Source organism: Lissotriton vulgaris, chromosome 7, assembly GCF_964263255.1.
Source record: "Lissotriton vulgaris chromosome 7, aLisVul1.2, whole genome shotgun sequence".
Lineage (NCBI taxonomy): Eukaryota > Metazoa > Chordata > Amphibia > Caudata > Salamandridae > Lissotriton > Lissotriton vulgaris.
The window spans coordinates 81743440-81759423 of record NC_141695.1 but is presented as its reverse complement, the minus strand read 5'-3'; the positions used below and the strand labels follow the sequence as shown (position 1 = coordinate 81759423).

Sequence of the window (15984 nt, the reverse complement as noted above, 5' to 3'; positions counted from 1 at the left end):
CAAAAACATTCCTGAGAGGCACTTCACTCTTTCTATGTGTGCTGCAGAAGTAAAGAGGAGAAATAAAAATATTTCTCCTCAATACGCCTCACCTTGGGAGGCAGAGACATTGGACATATTCCCAGGTCTACCAGTAATAATAAATCTGGGAATGCACCAAAATCCATGGGTAGATGTGTGGGAACACCCATGCTCCACCCATGGACTGCCTTCCCAGGGCAGATTAACTGTGTGGCACAAGAGCAATACAACTCTTTAGTAAATATGCCCCTCAGTACAGGAATACCATGTTCCCCAGATGTATGGTCTGGTGTCAAGCCCTCTCGGTAGAGCCTCATAAAGGTAGGACAAGACGAGCGAGGCAGATCATATGAAATCAATTCCATTGCTTACTGATCGCATTCATTACTCCAACTCCAGTTCTAGGCCCTACTGTCCCTATCTTACTCCCTGCATGCCCCCTTAGGGAGTGTACTGGCCATGGCTGGTGTTAATGGGAGGAAAATGAGACTTTTCCTAATAACAGTGATGGAGTTAAAAAAGATAGCAATAATAAATATGCTTTTTCCTAGAATTCAAAGGGGCGAATTCACTTTTTGAGTGGGGGCTACTACATGACCTGTCTCTGAGATGGGGATATACCTCACAGAGCAAGGAGCTTGATTGGAAGATTTCAGATTGGCAAAAATGAGAATTAATAGTAACTCAGTTAGTTAGCTACATCAGATATAAGATGAGAGCATACACATACCTGGTGATGTCGAAGCCAAGGAATGATGAGACAGGGTTGTAATCTGGGAAGCTCAAACACTGAGCGATGTCGTTCCTGGGGTAGTAGAGCAAGAAAGCAAGGCACATCTCTTGAGTGGTGCCAAGACCCCCCTGGAGGGAGACACAACCAGAAAACATTAGTTAGGCAGGTGCCACGTAAGTTATGTGACTTCTACCTGTGACACAAAAGGGTAACATACAGGCTAGAAAGTAGCATGCAGAGGCCACAGACATCAGTCTCGCTTGTAATGTGCCTGCCCTATAATGTGTTTTGCTTTGCCTCATAACTGGACCTCTTTGTTGGGATTCTAGTCTTTTCTCACCCTAAACTAACAGATCACACAATGAAGAGGACAGATAATTTGCAGTGTAATGTTTCCTAGTATAACCAGCTTTAAAACAGTCCAATGTATTTACAAAGCATCTATGGCCCACACAGTAGCTCTACAAAGCCAGTTCTGATTTGTATGTGTAGGTGAGCCCCCTCAAACAGCATCTGCTGCTGCCACAAGTGCAGAGAAGCAAATATATTTAGGAAGAGGGGGGCCTCGATTGTCCTTGATTGATAAGGTCACATTAGTTCTGTGAATCATCTCACAACTTCTTTGTTCATTTATCTCTTAATTTTCTCTTAAAGTAGCCAGCTAGACACAGCCAATGCATTTAGGTCAGTGAACTTCTTCAGAGCCACAAGAGACATGATTCTATACAAAACATGAATACACATTCCTTTACAATATTTATAAAACAATACACATGTACATGCAAAAGATATGCATCCAATCAGTTTTTAAGTCCATTTAGAAAACTTGTAATGCCAAAATTGGAAAATCGAGCACATAAATTCAATAAACACTCTAACAATATTTATGATCGATAACCTTCTCCTTCATTAAAGTGAAGGACTTTGTTTTACTAACTTGATTTTCAAACTATGGTTACTAACTGTATCATGGCTCGGCTATTTTTATACATAGGATGAACAGCAAAGAGGAAAGACTATCTGCACAAACTGAGATTCATATCCTTTAGGATGCAACTAAGCACAATAAACCATACGTTCACTGTATTGTTCCAATAGATTGGGCCCATACTCGGGTCACATTTGTCACCTTTTGCAACACCTGTGATAGATTTTATTTAGATTAAAGCAATTAGTAGATCAATCAGTCAGAAGGTTTGGTGATGCCGAGACCTTTCCTTGCTTGTTTAAGGTTTCCATAAATGAGTATGGAGCACTGTACTCCTGTCTCTTATAGTAGTAGATCCCTGCTGGAAAATCCCTAGGTTTAGTAGTATGGGTATTGGTTCAGTGAGCTACAAATGAAATAATCATTAATGCATCTCCTTTTAAATCATCCTCTCTTTGAAATCGAGAGGAAAATGGTCCTGTGTCCTGTATTAGGGAATCATGGTATCAGAGCATGAAAGGATGCACAAATCACATTGGGCCAAATTTATGGCCTGGTTTGCAACATGTTTGTATCAGGTACATAAGAAACAAAAACCTTAAGGGCCAGATGTAGGTGGCCATTTACCGACCAGTAACGGCGATTTCGGCCGTTACCGACCGGTAAATGGTCATTCCTGATGTAGGTGCCCAATTTTACCGATTCCGTAAATTTACCGAATCGATACATTTACAGAATCGGTAAAATACCGAATCGGTATTTTTACCTAGTCGGTAAATTGGAGATGTAGATGTAGGCCTTACCAAAACGGTATTTTACCACCCAATCCAATTGGGTGGTAAAATACTGAATCCAGGTGTGCATGTACACCTGTGCCATGTGACAGACAGTAGAATGAGTCGGGCTGGCGCACAGCGTTTTTTCTGCAAAGATATTCCTGAGTGTTTAGGGTGCTATACAAGTGATGTCAGGCGTCCCTCGACATCATTATTAACAGTCCATGGTGTGTGGTCAGTGGGTCACTGGCCCCATCCTTGTATGCACACTGCTGTTCCTCTACGTGTAATAGAGGTTTCAAAAAAGGTTTCAAGCAATAAATGTAGTTGACTTTTTATTCATAAGTTTCCTTATTGTAAATCAATAGTTTTCTTCATTATTCATTTTTGTAACATAGTGCCATCCTTTGTATACATCCAATGCATTTCGGGGTTGTGATACACCCCTTCATCAGGGAAAGGATACTGTAAACAAACAAACATTCGAATCATAACTCATGTATATGTAAATCATAGGGTCAAATTACATTGGCGCATGCATCATGTGGACCTGGTGGGTAGGGGTAGGGCGAGTGAAGGTAATTAAAAAGGTACACCCGTCAATGTTCCAGTTGGTCCCAATGTGAAAGAAAACAGTGTACTGGTTCAACGCTGGTATGCTTACGTGTCTGGTTCGCTGGGTTTACATGTGTTCCTGTGAAATACAAATACCGGGAGGTACGTTAGTACCCGTGTGGCGGTCTACCGGGTAGGGTGTTATGGGCTCGTGGGCTAAGACTAACCTGATGTATGTTATTAGGGTCCTCCTTTCGTGGACGCAGGTTCTGGCGGAACGCCATGGGCCGCGTTTCGAGAGCTTAAGGGAACGCGATCACGTGGTTTTGTCAAGGGGGCGTGTTCCTGCAGGTTTAAAGCAACATCGTGCTGTGGTCGTGTAAGCTGTGAATGGTATCTAGCGCAATGCAGTATGGGCTATGTAGTTAAGTGTGGGTGAGTGGGATGCAACCGGGTGTATGTTAACATAATGGGTCCGCGTGGACGGAGTGTTGAGCCATATAAACTAATGTCACCGAAAAAACATAATCTAGCTGAAAAGGTATGAAAAACCAATAACACGCAGCTATACATGAGATTAAGGCAAAACATAAAATAAAAATGCACAAATGATCCTTGGATCGATCAGGAGTCACTGACTCAGTCCTAGAGCAACTTTACAGGTAGCAAGAGAGTTCAATCCTTTCATTGAGCCCGTTTGGCTTCTGGGTCGACAATTTTTGGATCCATTCATTTTCTCTTTGGAGCATGAATTTGGTGTTGTCTCTGCCCTCCAGTTTGGGGATGGTTTCCAGTATCATGAATTTCAGTTGAGAGATATTATGTTTCTCTTCATTGAAATGTACTGCTAGGGTTGACTTGGTATTTTTTAAACGGATGTTTGATTTATGCTCTGTGAGCCTAGTCTTGATTTTGCGTTCTGTCTTTCCGATGTAAAGTTTTCCACATGGACATTTTAAGGCATAGATAACATTGTTAGTGTCGCATGTGGCACTGACATGAAGTTTGATCTTGTTACCCTTCATTGGATGATTAATTGTATCACCTCGGATTATAGAGTTACAGTGCCCACAGTTAAAGCACGGTTTTGTTCCTGCGTACTTGGTTGGTTTAGTCGTTTTGTGTTGCACTAGTTCACCCAGATTACGTGCTCTGGTATATGCAAATATTGGAGGTTCCTGAAAGATCTGGTTAAAATCTGGTTCTAAGTTCAAAAGTGGCCAATGTTGGTAAATGATCTTTTTGAATTTATTGGTGATGGTAGAAAACTTGGAGACAACCACTAGGCGTGTCTGTTGTTTTTTGGCGCTGGGTTGTAGAAGTTTCTGTCTGTCTATATTATTGATCCTCTTCATGGAGTCTTCAATAATGTTTTCAGGATATCCTCTTTTGCGAAATTTGCAGGCAATTTCTTTGATCCTTTGTGTGGCATTTTGAGGATTCGATGTAATTCGTTTAGCACGTGCCATTTGTGAGAAGGGTAGATGTGTTTTCAGATTTGATTCGTGGAAGCTGCTATAGTGTAGCATATTATTTCTATCGGTGGGTTTGGTGTAAAGATCTGTTTCAATAACTTGTCCTTTGATAGAAACCTTAACATCAAGAAAGTTGACGCACTTTTTTGAAATTTCCCAAGTGAGTTGTATTCTTTGGTCGATGTTGTTAAATTCCAGCAGTCTGTTTTGTAGTTCTTCTTGTGTACTTTTCCAGACGATGAAGATATCGTCAATGTATCTTGTAAAGAGCATGAGGTGATCCGTCCATTGTTTGTTATTGAGTATATGGTTTTCTTCAAAGTATTCCATAAAGATGTTCGCATACGCGGGAGCAGCTGAATTGCCCATGGCCATGCCCACAAGTTGCTGGTACCATGTATCTTGATGTTTGAAATAGCTCTGGTATAACGTGAATAACATAAGTTCCATCAGAAACGTTTGAAAGGGTCTTTCCGTGTCAGATTTGAGGAGAGACTGTTCTATTGCTTCAATCCCCAAGGAATGGGGTATTGACGTGTAAAGGGAACGTACGTCTGCTGTACATAGGATTAGTTCCTGATTGATTTCTGGTTTTAGGTTGCTTAATTTCGAGATGAAGTGTGTAGTATCTTTGGTATACGTATTCATTTTTTGCACCATTGGTTGGAGATATTTGTCAAGAAGTTGCCCGATGGGCTCTTGTAAACTCCCACATGTAGAGACGATTGGTCTCATAGGGGGATCCCTTAGGTTCTTGTGGATCTTGGGGACCATTCTTAAAATCGGACTTCTGGGGTTGGATTTAATGAGGAAGTTCTTGGTTTTCGCATTAATTGTTCCCATTTCATGTGCTTTATCCAGTATGTTAGTAAGAGTTTTCATGTATTCTGTTGTGGGATTCCCCTCCAGTTTCATATATGTTGTCGTATCATTAATGTGTTCTAACACTTTCGCTTCATACATGATGGTATTCATGATTATAAGGGCACCTCCCTTGTCCGCTTTCACACACGTGATCATTTCATTATTCGATATTTTCCTCAGTGTGGTTAAATCCTTTTGTGTGATATTCTTGGTCTTGGAATGTTTGTAGGTGATTTTCATTAAGTCCTGTTTGACTCTGTTTTCGAATAAGTCAAGAGTTTTGTGACTTACTGGTGCTTGAAATGTGCTGTGAGGTCTTAATCCAAGTAGTTGATCTGGTTCCACTGTAGGGTTGGGTGGTAGGACATTGTCAAAAAAGTGACGAAGTCGTAGTTTGCGCATCAGTTTAAAAAAACTGACTTCCAGTTCCAGGTTGTTAGAGTCGGTGGTAGGTACAAACGAAGTTCCCTTTTGTAAAAGATGGATTTCGTGTTGGGTAAGTTGGTAGTCGCTGATATTGATAACTAGTTGTTCTGTGTTTTCTTGGTCTGTCTGTCCTTGATGGTTCCCGTTGTGCTCCTCGTGGTGGGTGGGTCTTTCCTTGTTTCTTTTTCTTTTGTTCTGTCCTCTCCGGGGTCTCCTTTTTGTGTTTGGCCCTGTTCTAAAAAAGGACTTGTATCAGTCTGGTGGCTCGTCGTGGGTTGTTGTGCCCTGCTTGTGTCGGGCTCTGTTGGTATTGATGGAGTTCTTCTGGTTCTCTGGATATTGTCGCTGTCCGATGAGGAGGTGTCTGTCTGTGATGTATACGGTTTGTTTCGTCTTTTCTGGGCATAAATCTCAGCCCAGGTATAAACCTCTCCCAGTTTATAATCAAGAGTGTCCCTCTTGTATTTGCGGATCTTCCGTTCGTTGATGTCTTTGGTATGCTTTTCCATCTGGGATTGAATGTCCTCGAGTATATTTTTGAGCTCTTCCTCCGTTAGTAATTTGGACAGTTCTGTGGATGTTTCTTCTATTTCTTTCGTTAGCTCACCTAGTATTTCTGATAATTCTTCGATGATTAAGAGGATCAGGTCAAGTGAGCATTTATTTAGAATTTCGAACCACCTCTCTTGGAATTTTTTGGAATTTTTGCATAACGATGGTCTAAGTGCAATTCTGAGTCCCCGTGGTATGCGTAAGTTGCGGTGGTATTTGACTAATGTACTCGCATGTAGTTGCTGGTTGATACGTCTTTTGCTTAGGTAGATCAGTTGTTTAATATGTTGCTCTTTGGAACGGGTAGTGGTTTCCTGGGCGTTCTCTTCCCTAATGAGTGCGTAAATTCGATTGGCTTCCTCCTGTTGAAACGCAAAGGTCGTGGCTCTAGCCTCAGTGCTCTTGGATATGTCATCAAAATTACTCATATTGTAAGATTTGCGTGCAGCCGGTCCAGGAGTGGACGCGAAAATTTGAAACAGTAGAATGAGTCGGGCTGGCGCACAGCGTTTTTTCTGCAAAGATATTCCTGAGTGTTTAGGGTGCTATACAAGTGATGTCAGGCGTCCCTCGACATCATTATTAACAGTCCATGGTGTGTGGTCAGTGGGTCACTGGCCCCATCCTTGTATGCACACTGCTGTTCCTCTACGTGTAATAGAGGTTTCAAAAAAGGTTTCAAGCAATAAATGTAGTTGACTTTTTATTCATAAGTTTCCTTATTGTAAATCAATAGTTTTCTTCATTATTCATTTTTGTAACATAGTGCCATCCTTTGTATACATCCAATGCATTTCGGGGTTGTGATACACCCCTTCATCAGGGAAAGGATACTGTAAACAAACAAACATTCGAATCATAACTCATGTATATGTAAATCATAGGGTCAAATTACATTGGCGCATGCATCATGTGGACCTGGTGGGTAGGGGTAGGGCGAGTGAAGGTAATTAAAAAGGTACATCAAGATACATGGTACCAGCAACTTGTGGGCATGGCCATGGGCAATTCAGCTGCTCCCGCGTATGCGAACATCTTTATGGAATACTTTGAAGAAAACCATATACTCAATAACAAACAATGGACGGATCACCTCATGCTCTTTACAAGATACATTGACGATATCTTCATCGTCTGGAAAAGTACACAAGAAGAACTACAAAACAGACTGCTGGAATTTAACAACATCGACCAAAGAATACAACTCACTTGGGAAATTTCAAAAAAGTGCGTCAACTTTCTTGATGTTAAGGTTTCTATCAAAGGACAAGTTATTGAAACAGATCTTTACACCAAACCCACCGATAGAAATAATATGCTACACTATAGCAGCTTCCACTAATCAAATCTGAAAACACATCTACCCTTCTCACAAATGGCACGTGCTAAACGAATTACATCGAATCCTCAAAATGCCACACAAAGGATCAAAGAAATTGCCTGCAAATTTCGCAAAAGAGGATATCCTGAAAACATTATTGAAGACTCCATGAAGAGGATCAATAATATAGACAGACAGAAACTTCTACAACCCAGCGCCAAAAAACAACAGACACGCCTAGTGGTTGTCTCCAAGTTTTCTACCATCACCAATAAATTCAAAAAGATCATTTACCAACATTGGCCACTTTTGAACTTAGAACCAGATTTTAACCAGATCTTTCAGGAACCTCCAATATTTGCATATACCAGAGCACGTAATCTGGGTGAACTAGTGCAACACAAAACGACTAAACCAACCAAGTACGCAGGAACAAAACCGTGCTTTAACTGTGGGCACTGTAACTCTATAATCCGAGGTGATACAATTAATCATCCAATGAAGGGTAACAAGATCAAACTTCATGTCAGTGCCACATGCGACACTAACAATGTTATCTATGCCTTAAAATGTCCATGTGGAAAACTTTACATCGGAAAGACAGAACGCAAAATCAAGACTAGGCTCACAGAGCATAAATCAAACATCCGTTTAAAAAATACCAAGTCAACCCTAGCAGTACATTTCAATGAAGAGAAACATAATATCTCTCAACTGAAATTCATGATACTGGAAACCATCCCCAAACTGGAGGGCAGAGACAACACCAAATTCATGCTCCAAAGAGAAAATGAATGGATCCAAAAATTGTCGACCCAGAAGCCAAACGGGCTCAATGAAAGGATTGAACTCTCTTGCTACCTGTAAAGTTGCTCTAGGACTGAGTCAGTGACTCCTGATCGATCCAAGGATCATTTGTGCATTTTTATTTTATGTTTTGCCTTAATCTCATGTATAGCTGCGTGTTATTGGTTTTTCATACCTTTTCAGCTAGATTATGTTTTTTCGGTGACATTAGTTTATATGGCTCAACACTCCGTCCACGCGGACCCATTATGTTAACATACACCCGGTTGCATCCCACTCACCCACACTTAACTACATAGCCCATACTGCATTGCGCTAGATACCATTCACAGCTTACACGACCACAGCACGATGTTGCTTTAAACCTGCAGGAACACGCCCCCTTGACAAAACCACGTGATCGCGTTCCCTTAAGCTCTCGAAACGCGGCCCATGGCGTTCCGCCAGAACCTGCGTCCACGAAAGGAGGACCCTAATAACATACATCAGGTTAGTCTTAGCCCACGAGCCCATAACACCCTACCCGGTAGACCGCCACACGGGTACTAACGTACCTCCCGGTATTTGTATTTCACAGGAACACATGTAAACCCAGCGAACCAGACACGTAAGCATACCAGCGTTGAACCAGTACACTGTTTTCTTTCACATTGGGACCAACTGGAACATTGACGGGTGTACCTTTTTAATTACCTTCACTCGCCCTACCCCTACCCACCAGGTCCACATGATGCATGCGCCAATGTAATTTGACCCTATGATTTACATATACATGAGTTATGATTCGAATGTTTGTTTGTTTACAGTATCCTTTCCCTGATGAAGGGGTGTATCACAACCCCGAAATGCATTGGATGTATACAAAGGATGGCACTATGTTACAAAAATGAATAATGAAGAAAACTATTGATTTACAATAAGGAAACTTATGAATAAAAAGTCAACTACATTTATTGCTTGAAACCTTTTTTGAAACCTCTATTACACGTAGAGGAACAGCAGTGTGCATACAAGGATGGGGCCAGTGACCCACTGACCACACACCATGGACTGTTAATAATGATGTCGAGGGACGCCTGACATCACTTGTATAGCACCCTAAACACTCAGGAATATCTTTGCAGAAAAAACGCTGTGCGCCAGCCCGACTCATTCTACTGTTTCAAATTTTCGCGTCCACTCCTGGACCGGCTGCACGCAAATCTTACAATATGAGTAATTTTGATGACATATCCAAGAGCACTGAGGCTAGAGCCACGACCTTTGCGTTTCAACAGGAGGAAGCCAATCGAATTTACGCACTCATTAGGGAAGAGAACGCCCAGGAAACCACTACCCGTTCCAAAGAGCAACATATTAAACAACTGATCTACCTAAGCAAAAGACGTATCAACCAGCAACTACATGCGAGTACATTAGTCAAATACCACCGGAACTTACGCATACCACGGGGACTCAGAATTGCACTTAGACCATCGTTATGCAAAAATTCCAAAAAATTCCAAGAGAGGTGGTTCGAAATTCTAAATAAATGCTCACTTGACCTGATCCTCTTAATCATCGAAGAATTATCAGAAATACTAGGTGAGCTAACGAAAGAAATAGAAGAAACATCCACAGAACTGTCCAAATTACTAACGGAGGAAGAGCTCAAAAATATACTCGAGGACATTCAATCCCAGATGGAAAAGCATACCAAAGACATCAACGAACGGAAGATCCGCAAATACAAGAGGGACACTCTTGATTATAAACTGGGAGAGGTTTATACCTGGGCTGAGATTTATGCCCAGAAAAGACGAAACAAACCGTATACATCACAGACAGACACCTCCTCATCGGACAGCGACAATATCCAGAGAACCAGAAGAACTCCATCAATACCAACAGAGCCCGACACAAGCAGGGCACAACAACCCACGACGAGCCACCAGACTGATACAAGTCCTTTTTTAGAACAGGACCAAACACAAAAAGGAGACCCCGGAGAGGACAGAACAAAAGAAAAAGAAACAAGGAAAGACCCACCCACCACGAGGAGCACAACGGGAACCATCAAGGACAGACAGACCAAGAAAACACAGAACAACTAGTTATCAATATCATCGACTACCAACTTACCCAACACGAAATCCATCTTTTACAAAAGGGAACTTCGTTTGTACCTACCACCGACTCTAACAACCTGGAACTGGAAGTCAGTTTTTTTAAACTGATGCGCAAACTACGACTTCGTCACTTTTTTGACAATGTCCTACCACCCAACCCTACAGTGGAACCAGATCAACTACTTGGATTAAGACCTCACAGCACATTTCAAGCACCAGTAAGTCACAAAACTCTTGACTTATTCGAAAACAGAGTCAAACAGGACTTAATGAAAATCACCTACAAACATTCCAAGACCAAGAATATCACACAAAAGGATTTAACCACACTGAGGAAAATATCGAATAATGAAATGATCACGTGTGTGAAAGCGGACAAGGGAGGTGCCCTTATAATCATGAATACCATCATGTATGAAGCGAAAGTGTTAGAACACATTAATGATACGACAACATATATGAAACTGGAGGGGAATCCCACAACAGAATACATGAAAACTCTTACTAACATACTGGATAAAGCACATGAAATGGGAACAATTAATGCGAAAACCAAGAACTTCCTCATTAAATCCAACCCCAGAAGTCCGATTTTAAGAATGGTCCCCAAGATCCACAAGAACCTAAGGGATCCCCCTATGAGACCAATCGTCTCTACATGTGGGAGTTTACAAGAGCCCATCGGGCAACTTCTTGACAAATATCTCCAACCAATGGTGCAAAAAATGAATACGTATACCAAAGATACTACACACTTCATCTCGAAATTAAGCAACCTAAAACCAGAAATCAATCAGGAACTAATCCTATGTACAGCAGACGTACGTTCCCTTTACACGTCAATACCCCATTCCTTGGGGATTGAAGCAATAGAACAGTCTCTCCTCAAATCTGACATGGAAAGACCCTTTCAAACGTTTCTGATGGAACTTATGTTATTCACGTTATACCAGAGCTATTTCAAACATCAAGATACATGGTACCAGCAACTTGTGGGCATGGCCATGGGCAATTCAGCTGCTCCCGCGTATGCGAACATCTTTATGGAATACTTTGAAGAAAACCATATACTCAATAACAAACAATGGACGGATCACCTCATGCTCTTTACAAGATACATTGACGATATCTTCATCGTCTGGAAAAGTACACAAGAAGAACTACAAAACAGACTGCTGGAATTTAACAACATCGACCAAAGAATACAACTCACTTGGGAAATTTCAAAAAAGTGCGTCAACTTTCTTGATGTTAAGGTTTCTATCAAAGGACAAGTTATTGAAACAGATCTTTACACCAAACCCACCGATAGAAATAATATGCTACACTATAGCAGATTCCACGAATCAAATCTGAAAACACATCTACCCTTCTCACAAATGGCACGTGCTAAACGAATTACATCGAATCCTCAAAATGCCACACAAAGGATCAAAGAAATTGCCTGCAAATTTCGCAAAAGAGGATATCCTGAAAACATTATTGAAGACTCCATGAAGAGGATCAATAATATAGACAGACAGAAACTTCTACAACCCAGCGCCAAAAAACAACAGACACGCCTAGTGGTTGTCTCCAAGTTTTCTACCATCACCAATAAATTCAAAAAGATCATTTACCAACATTGGCCACTTTTGAACTTAGAACCAGATTTTAACCAGATCTTTCAGGAACCTCCAATATTTGCATATACCAGAGCACGTAATCTGGGTGAACTAGTGCAACACAAAACGACTAAACCAACCAAGTACGCAGGAACAAAACCGTGCTTTAACTGTGGGCACTGTAACTCTATAATCCGAGGTGATACAATTAATCATCCAATGAAGGGTAACAAGATCAAACTTCATGTCAGTGCCACATGCGACACTAACAATGTTATCTATGCCTTAAAATGTCCATGTGGAAAACTTTACATCGGAAAGACAGAACGCAAAATCAAGACTAGGCTCACAGAGCATAAATCAAACATCCGTTTAAAAAATACCAAGTCAACCCTAGCAGTACATTTCAATGAAGAGAAACATAATATCTCTCAACTGAAATTCATGATACTGGAAACCATCCCCAAACTGGAGGGCAGAGACAACACCAAATTCATGCTCCAAAGAGAAAATGAATGGATCCAAAAATTGTCGACCCAGAAGCCAAACGGGCTCAATGAAAAGATTGAACTCTCTTGCTACCTGTAAAGTTGCTCTAGGACTGAGTCAGTGACTCCTGATCGATCCAAGGATCATTTTTGCATTTTTATTTTATGTTTTGCCTTAATCTCATGTATAGCTGCGTGTTATTGGTTTTTCATACCTTTTCAGCTAGATTATGTTTTTTCGGTGACATTAGTTTATATGGCTCAACACTCCGTCCACGCGGACCCATTATGTTAACATACACCCGGTTGCATCCCACTCACCCACACTTAACTACATAGCCCATACTGCATTGCGCTAGATACCATTCACAGCTTACACGACCACAGCACGATGTTGCTTTAAACCTGCAGGAACACGCCCCCTTGACAAAACCACGTGATCGCGTTCCTTTAAGCTCTCGAAACGCGGCCCATGGCGTTCCGCCAGAACCTGCGTCCACGAAAGGAGGACCCTAATAACATACATCAGGTTAGTCTTAGCCCACGAGCCCATAACACCCTACCCGGTAGACCGCCACACGGGTACTAACGTACCTCCCGGTATTTGTATTTCACAGGAACACATGTAAACCCAGCGAACCAGACACGTAAGCATACCAGCGTTGAACCAGTACACTGTTTTCTTTCACATTGGGACCAACTGGAACATTGACGGGTGTACCTTTTTAATTACCTTCACTCGCCCTACCCCTACCCACCAGGTCCACATGATGCATGCGCCAATGTAATTTGACCCTATGATTTACATATACATGAGTTATGATTCGAATGTTTGTTTGTTTACAGTATCCTTTCCCTGATGAAGGGGTGTATCACAACCCCGAAATGCATTGGATGTATACAAAGGATGGCACTATGTTACAAAAATGAATAATGAAGAAAACTATTGATTTACAATAAGGAAACTTATGAATAAAAAGTCAACTACATTTATTGCTTGAAACCTTTTTTGAAACCTCTATTACACGTAGAGGAACAGCAGTGTGCATACAAGGATGGGGCCAGTGACCCACTGACCACACACCATGTGACAGACAGACATGCCCTTAGGGCATGTCTGTGTGCCACATGGCACATGTGCCTGAATTGGCGGTGCTAGAGGGTGTCAAAGTGACACCCCCTGCACCCTTGCAAAAATCGGTGTTTACCGAATCGGTAAATACCGATTCGGTAATGACCATTGATTCCTATGGGCTTCAATGCCCATAGGAATCAATGGGCATTACCGATTCGGTATTTACAGAATCGGTAAATACCGAATCTTAACGATTCGGTATTTACCAATTCTGAATTACCTACATTTCCCCCCTCTAATTTACCACTTCTTAAATACCGAATCGGTATGATTCGGTATTTAAGAAGTGGAAAATTAGAATTACCTACATCTGGCCCCAAATGTCGTTTATTGACCCACGCAAGGCCACTTTGCTTGACCCTGTGTAGCTCAATAAATCTGGAGTAAAGCAACCCAGTGCAAATCGATGTGAACTATTCTGCCCTAGGTAGGTGTCCCATGGGCGTTGCGTGGATGTTTCTACGCAACTCCCATGGATTTCAATTTTGATGCATTCCCAGTTTCATGAGAATTGGTAAACCTTGGATGCACCAAAAAGATGCACCTTCCTGTTTTGCTTCGCATTGCCAGATATTACAGAACACCCCTCTCCCACACAGAGGCTAAAACACGACAAAGCAATACACATAACAAAATACCACCTGGAAAGGGATTTCACTTTATAAAATGAAGCACATCAAAGGCTCCTTTCAGACTAAAGCTTGGGGGGTTTTATTTATGCAATGCTCTCAAACAGAAAGGATTTCACAGATGTCAAATGAACAACATTCAAATGCACACACATGTTATAGTTAGCTGGACATTTCACTCATACAAAACCATTGAAATTCCCCCGTTATAGTTAGTTCAGGCAACTATAACTCGCGTGCCCGCATGCACTGCTGATGACGTCACATATTACATCACTAATGATATGGTCAGTGACATCACTCATGACATCACTGATGTAATCTCAAATGACATCACTGATGACATCATCCAGTGAATGTGTGTCTTTCTGAAAAATAAATATTTTTTATATATGTATATCTAAAGGTCGATGGAAGAATAAATTGGTAATAAGTATCTAAATGGATGTTTTTTTGTAAAATTGATTGTATAACCGACTTATTAAGTGTATCTTAGTGAATACATGTATTAGCGAGTAATGTTTAAATATGTAAATATCTGTATCAGTGTCTCACTTTGTGTATAAGTGGCTGCATGGGTTGGTGAGTAGCTACATGAGTGTCTATATGGGTTATTATTTGAGTATCAGTATGAGTGTATGTGTGGTTTGGTGGGGGTTATTACTTAGCGCATAGATGCATGAATGAGTGGCTCACTGTTTGTATGTGTTTTGACTGGACTGTATGGGTGGATGAGTGTGTGTATGGGTGTGTTAGTGAGTAAATGACTGTCTCGATAGTATATTTATGAGGGATGTATGACATTACAACGCATGATTTTACCACACATGCCTTTACAACGCGTTTTTTACAACGCATGCATTTACAACACATAGTGCTTTGGGGCGCTGGATAGTGAATAGTTTAATTTACTATTCCAAATCCAGTCCCCCTGGATAGAAGGGAAGGTGTTGGATAGTACATTAAACCTTTTCCCTATCCTAGAGCGCCCCCCATGCAATGCGTTGTAATGGTTTGCGCTGTAAAAGTTGCGTCGTAAAGGCACTGCGTGGTAAAAGTTGCGTTGTAAAGGATGTTCCCCATTTATTAGTAACTACATATGTTTTAAACTAGTATATATGTGTATTGATGTATATAAGTGATTATATGTTAGAGTGAGAGATTGGAAGAGTTCCTGTAAAAATAAGTATGTGTTTCTATAAGTGATTGTTTAAGAGAGTAAGTATGTGTAGGTTACTGTAGAAGTAAGTGTAGTGGTGTGTATGTATAGTGTATATGCAAGTAAATTGATGTTTGATAGTTTATTTGCATGTGTGAGGATGTGTGTGAGTAAGTCTATGGATGAGTGTTGGTGTGTGTAACAGGATGTATAGGTGTATGAGTACATATGATGAGTGAGTACACGTATGAGTAACTATATAGAACTGTTGGTGAATGAGTAGATGTGTATGTAGATGATGGAATTACTGAATAGGTTGTTGTAAATGGTATTGGTATCTCCATTTTTTTGAAAATGTTAATTTATATTTTTGAATGTGTGTATCAAAGGTTATATTACGGTG

The 15984-nt window shown here is 41.0% G+C and overlaps 1 protein-coding gene across 1 annotated transcript in view; it reads right to left on the bottom strand.

Annotated features, from left to right (window-relative positions):
- Positions 1-15984, bottom strand: part of LOC147700830 (putative DBH-like monooxygenase protein 2) — a 275994-nt gene that overhangs the window by 33238 nt on the left and 226772 nt on the right. The window contains exon 11 of the mRNA XM_086928503.1: positions 752-882. Coding sequence (XP_086784629.1) covers positions 752-882 — 131 coding nt within the window. The remainder of the gene's footprint in view (positions 1-751; positions 883-15984) is intronic.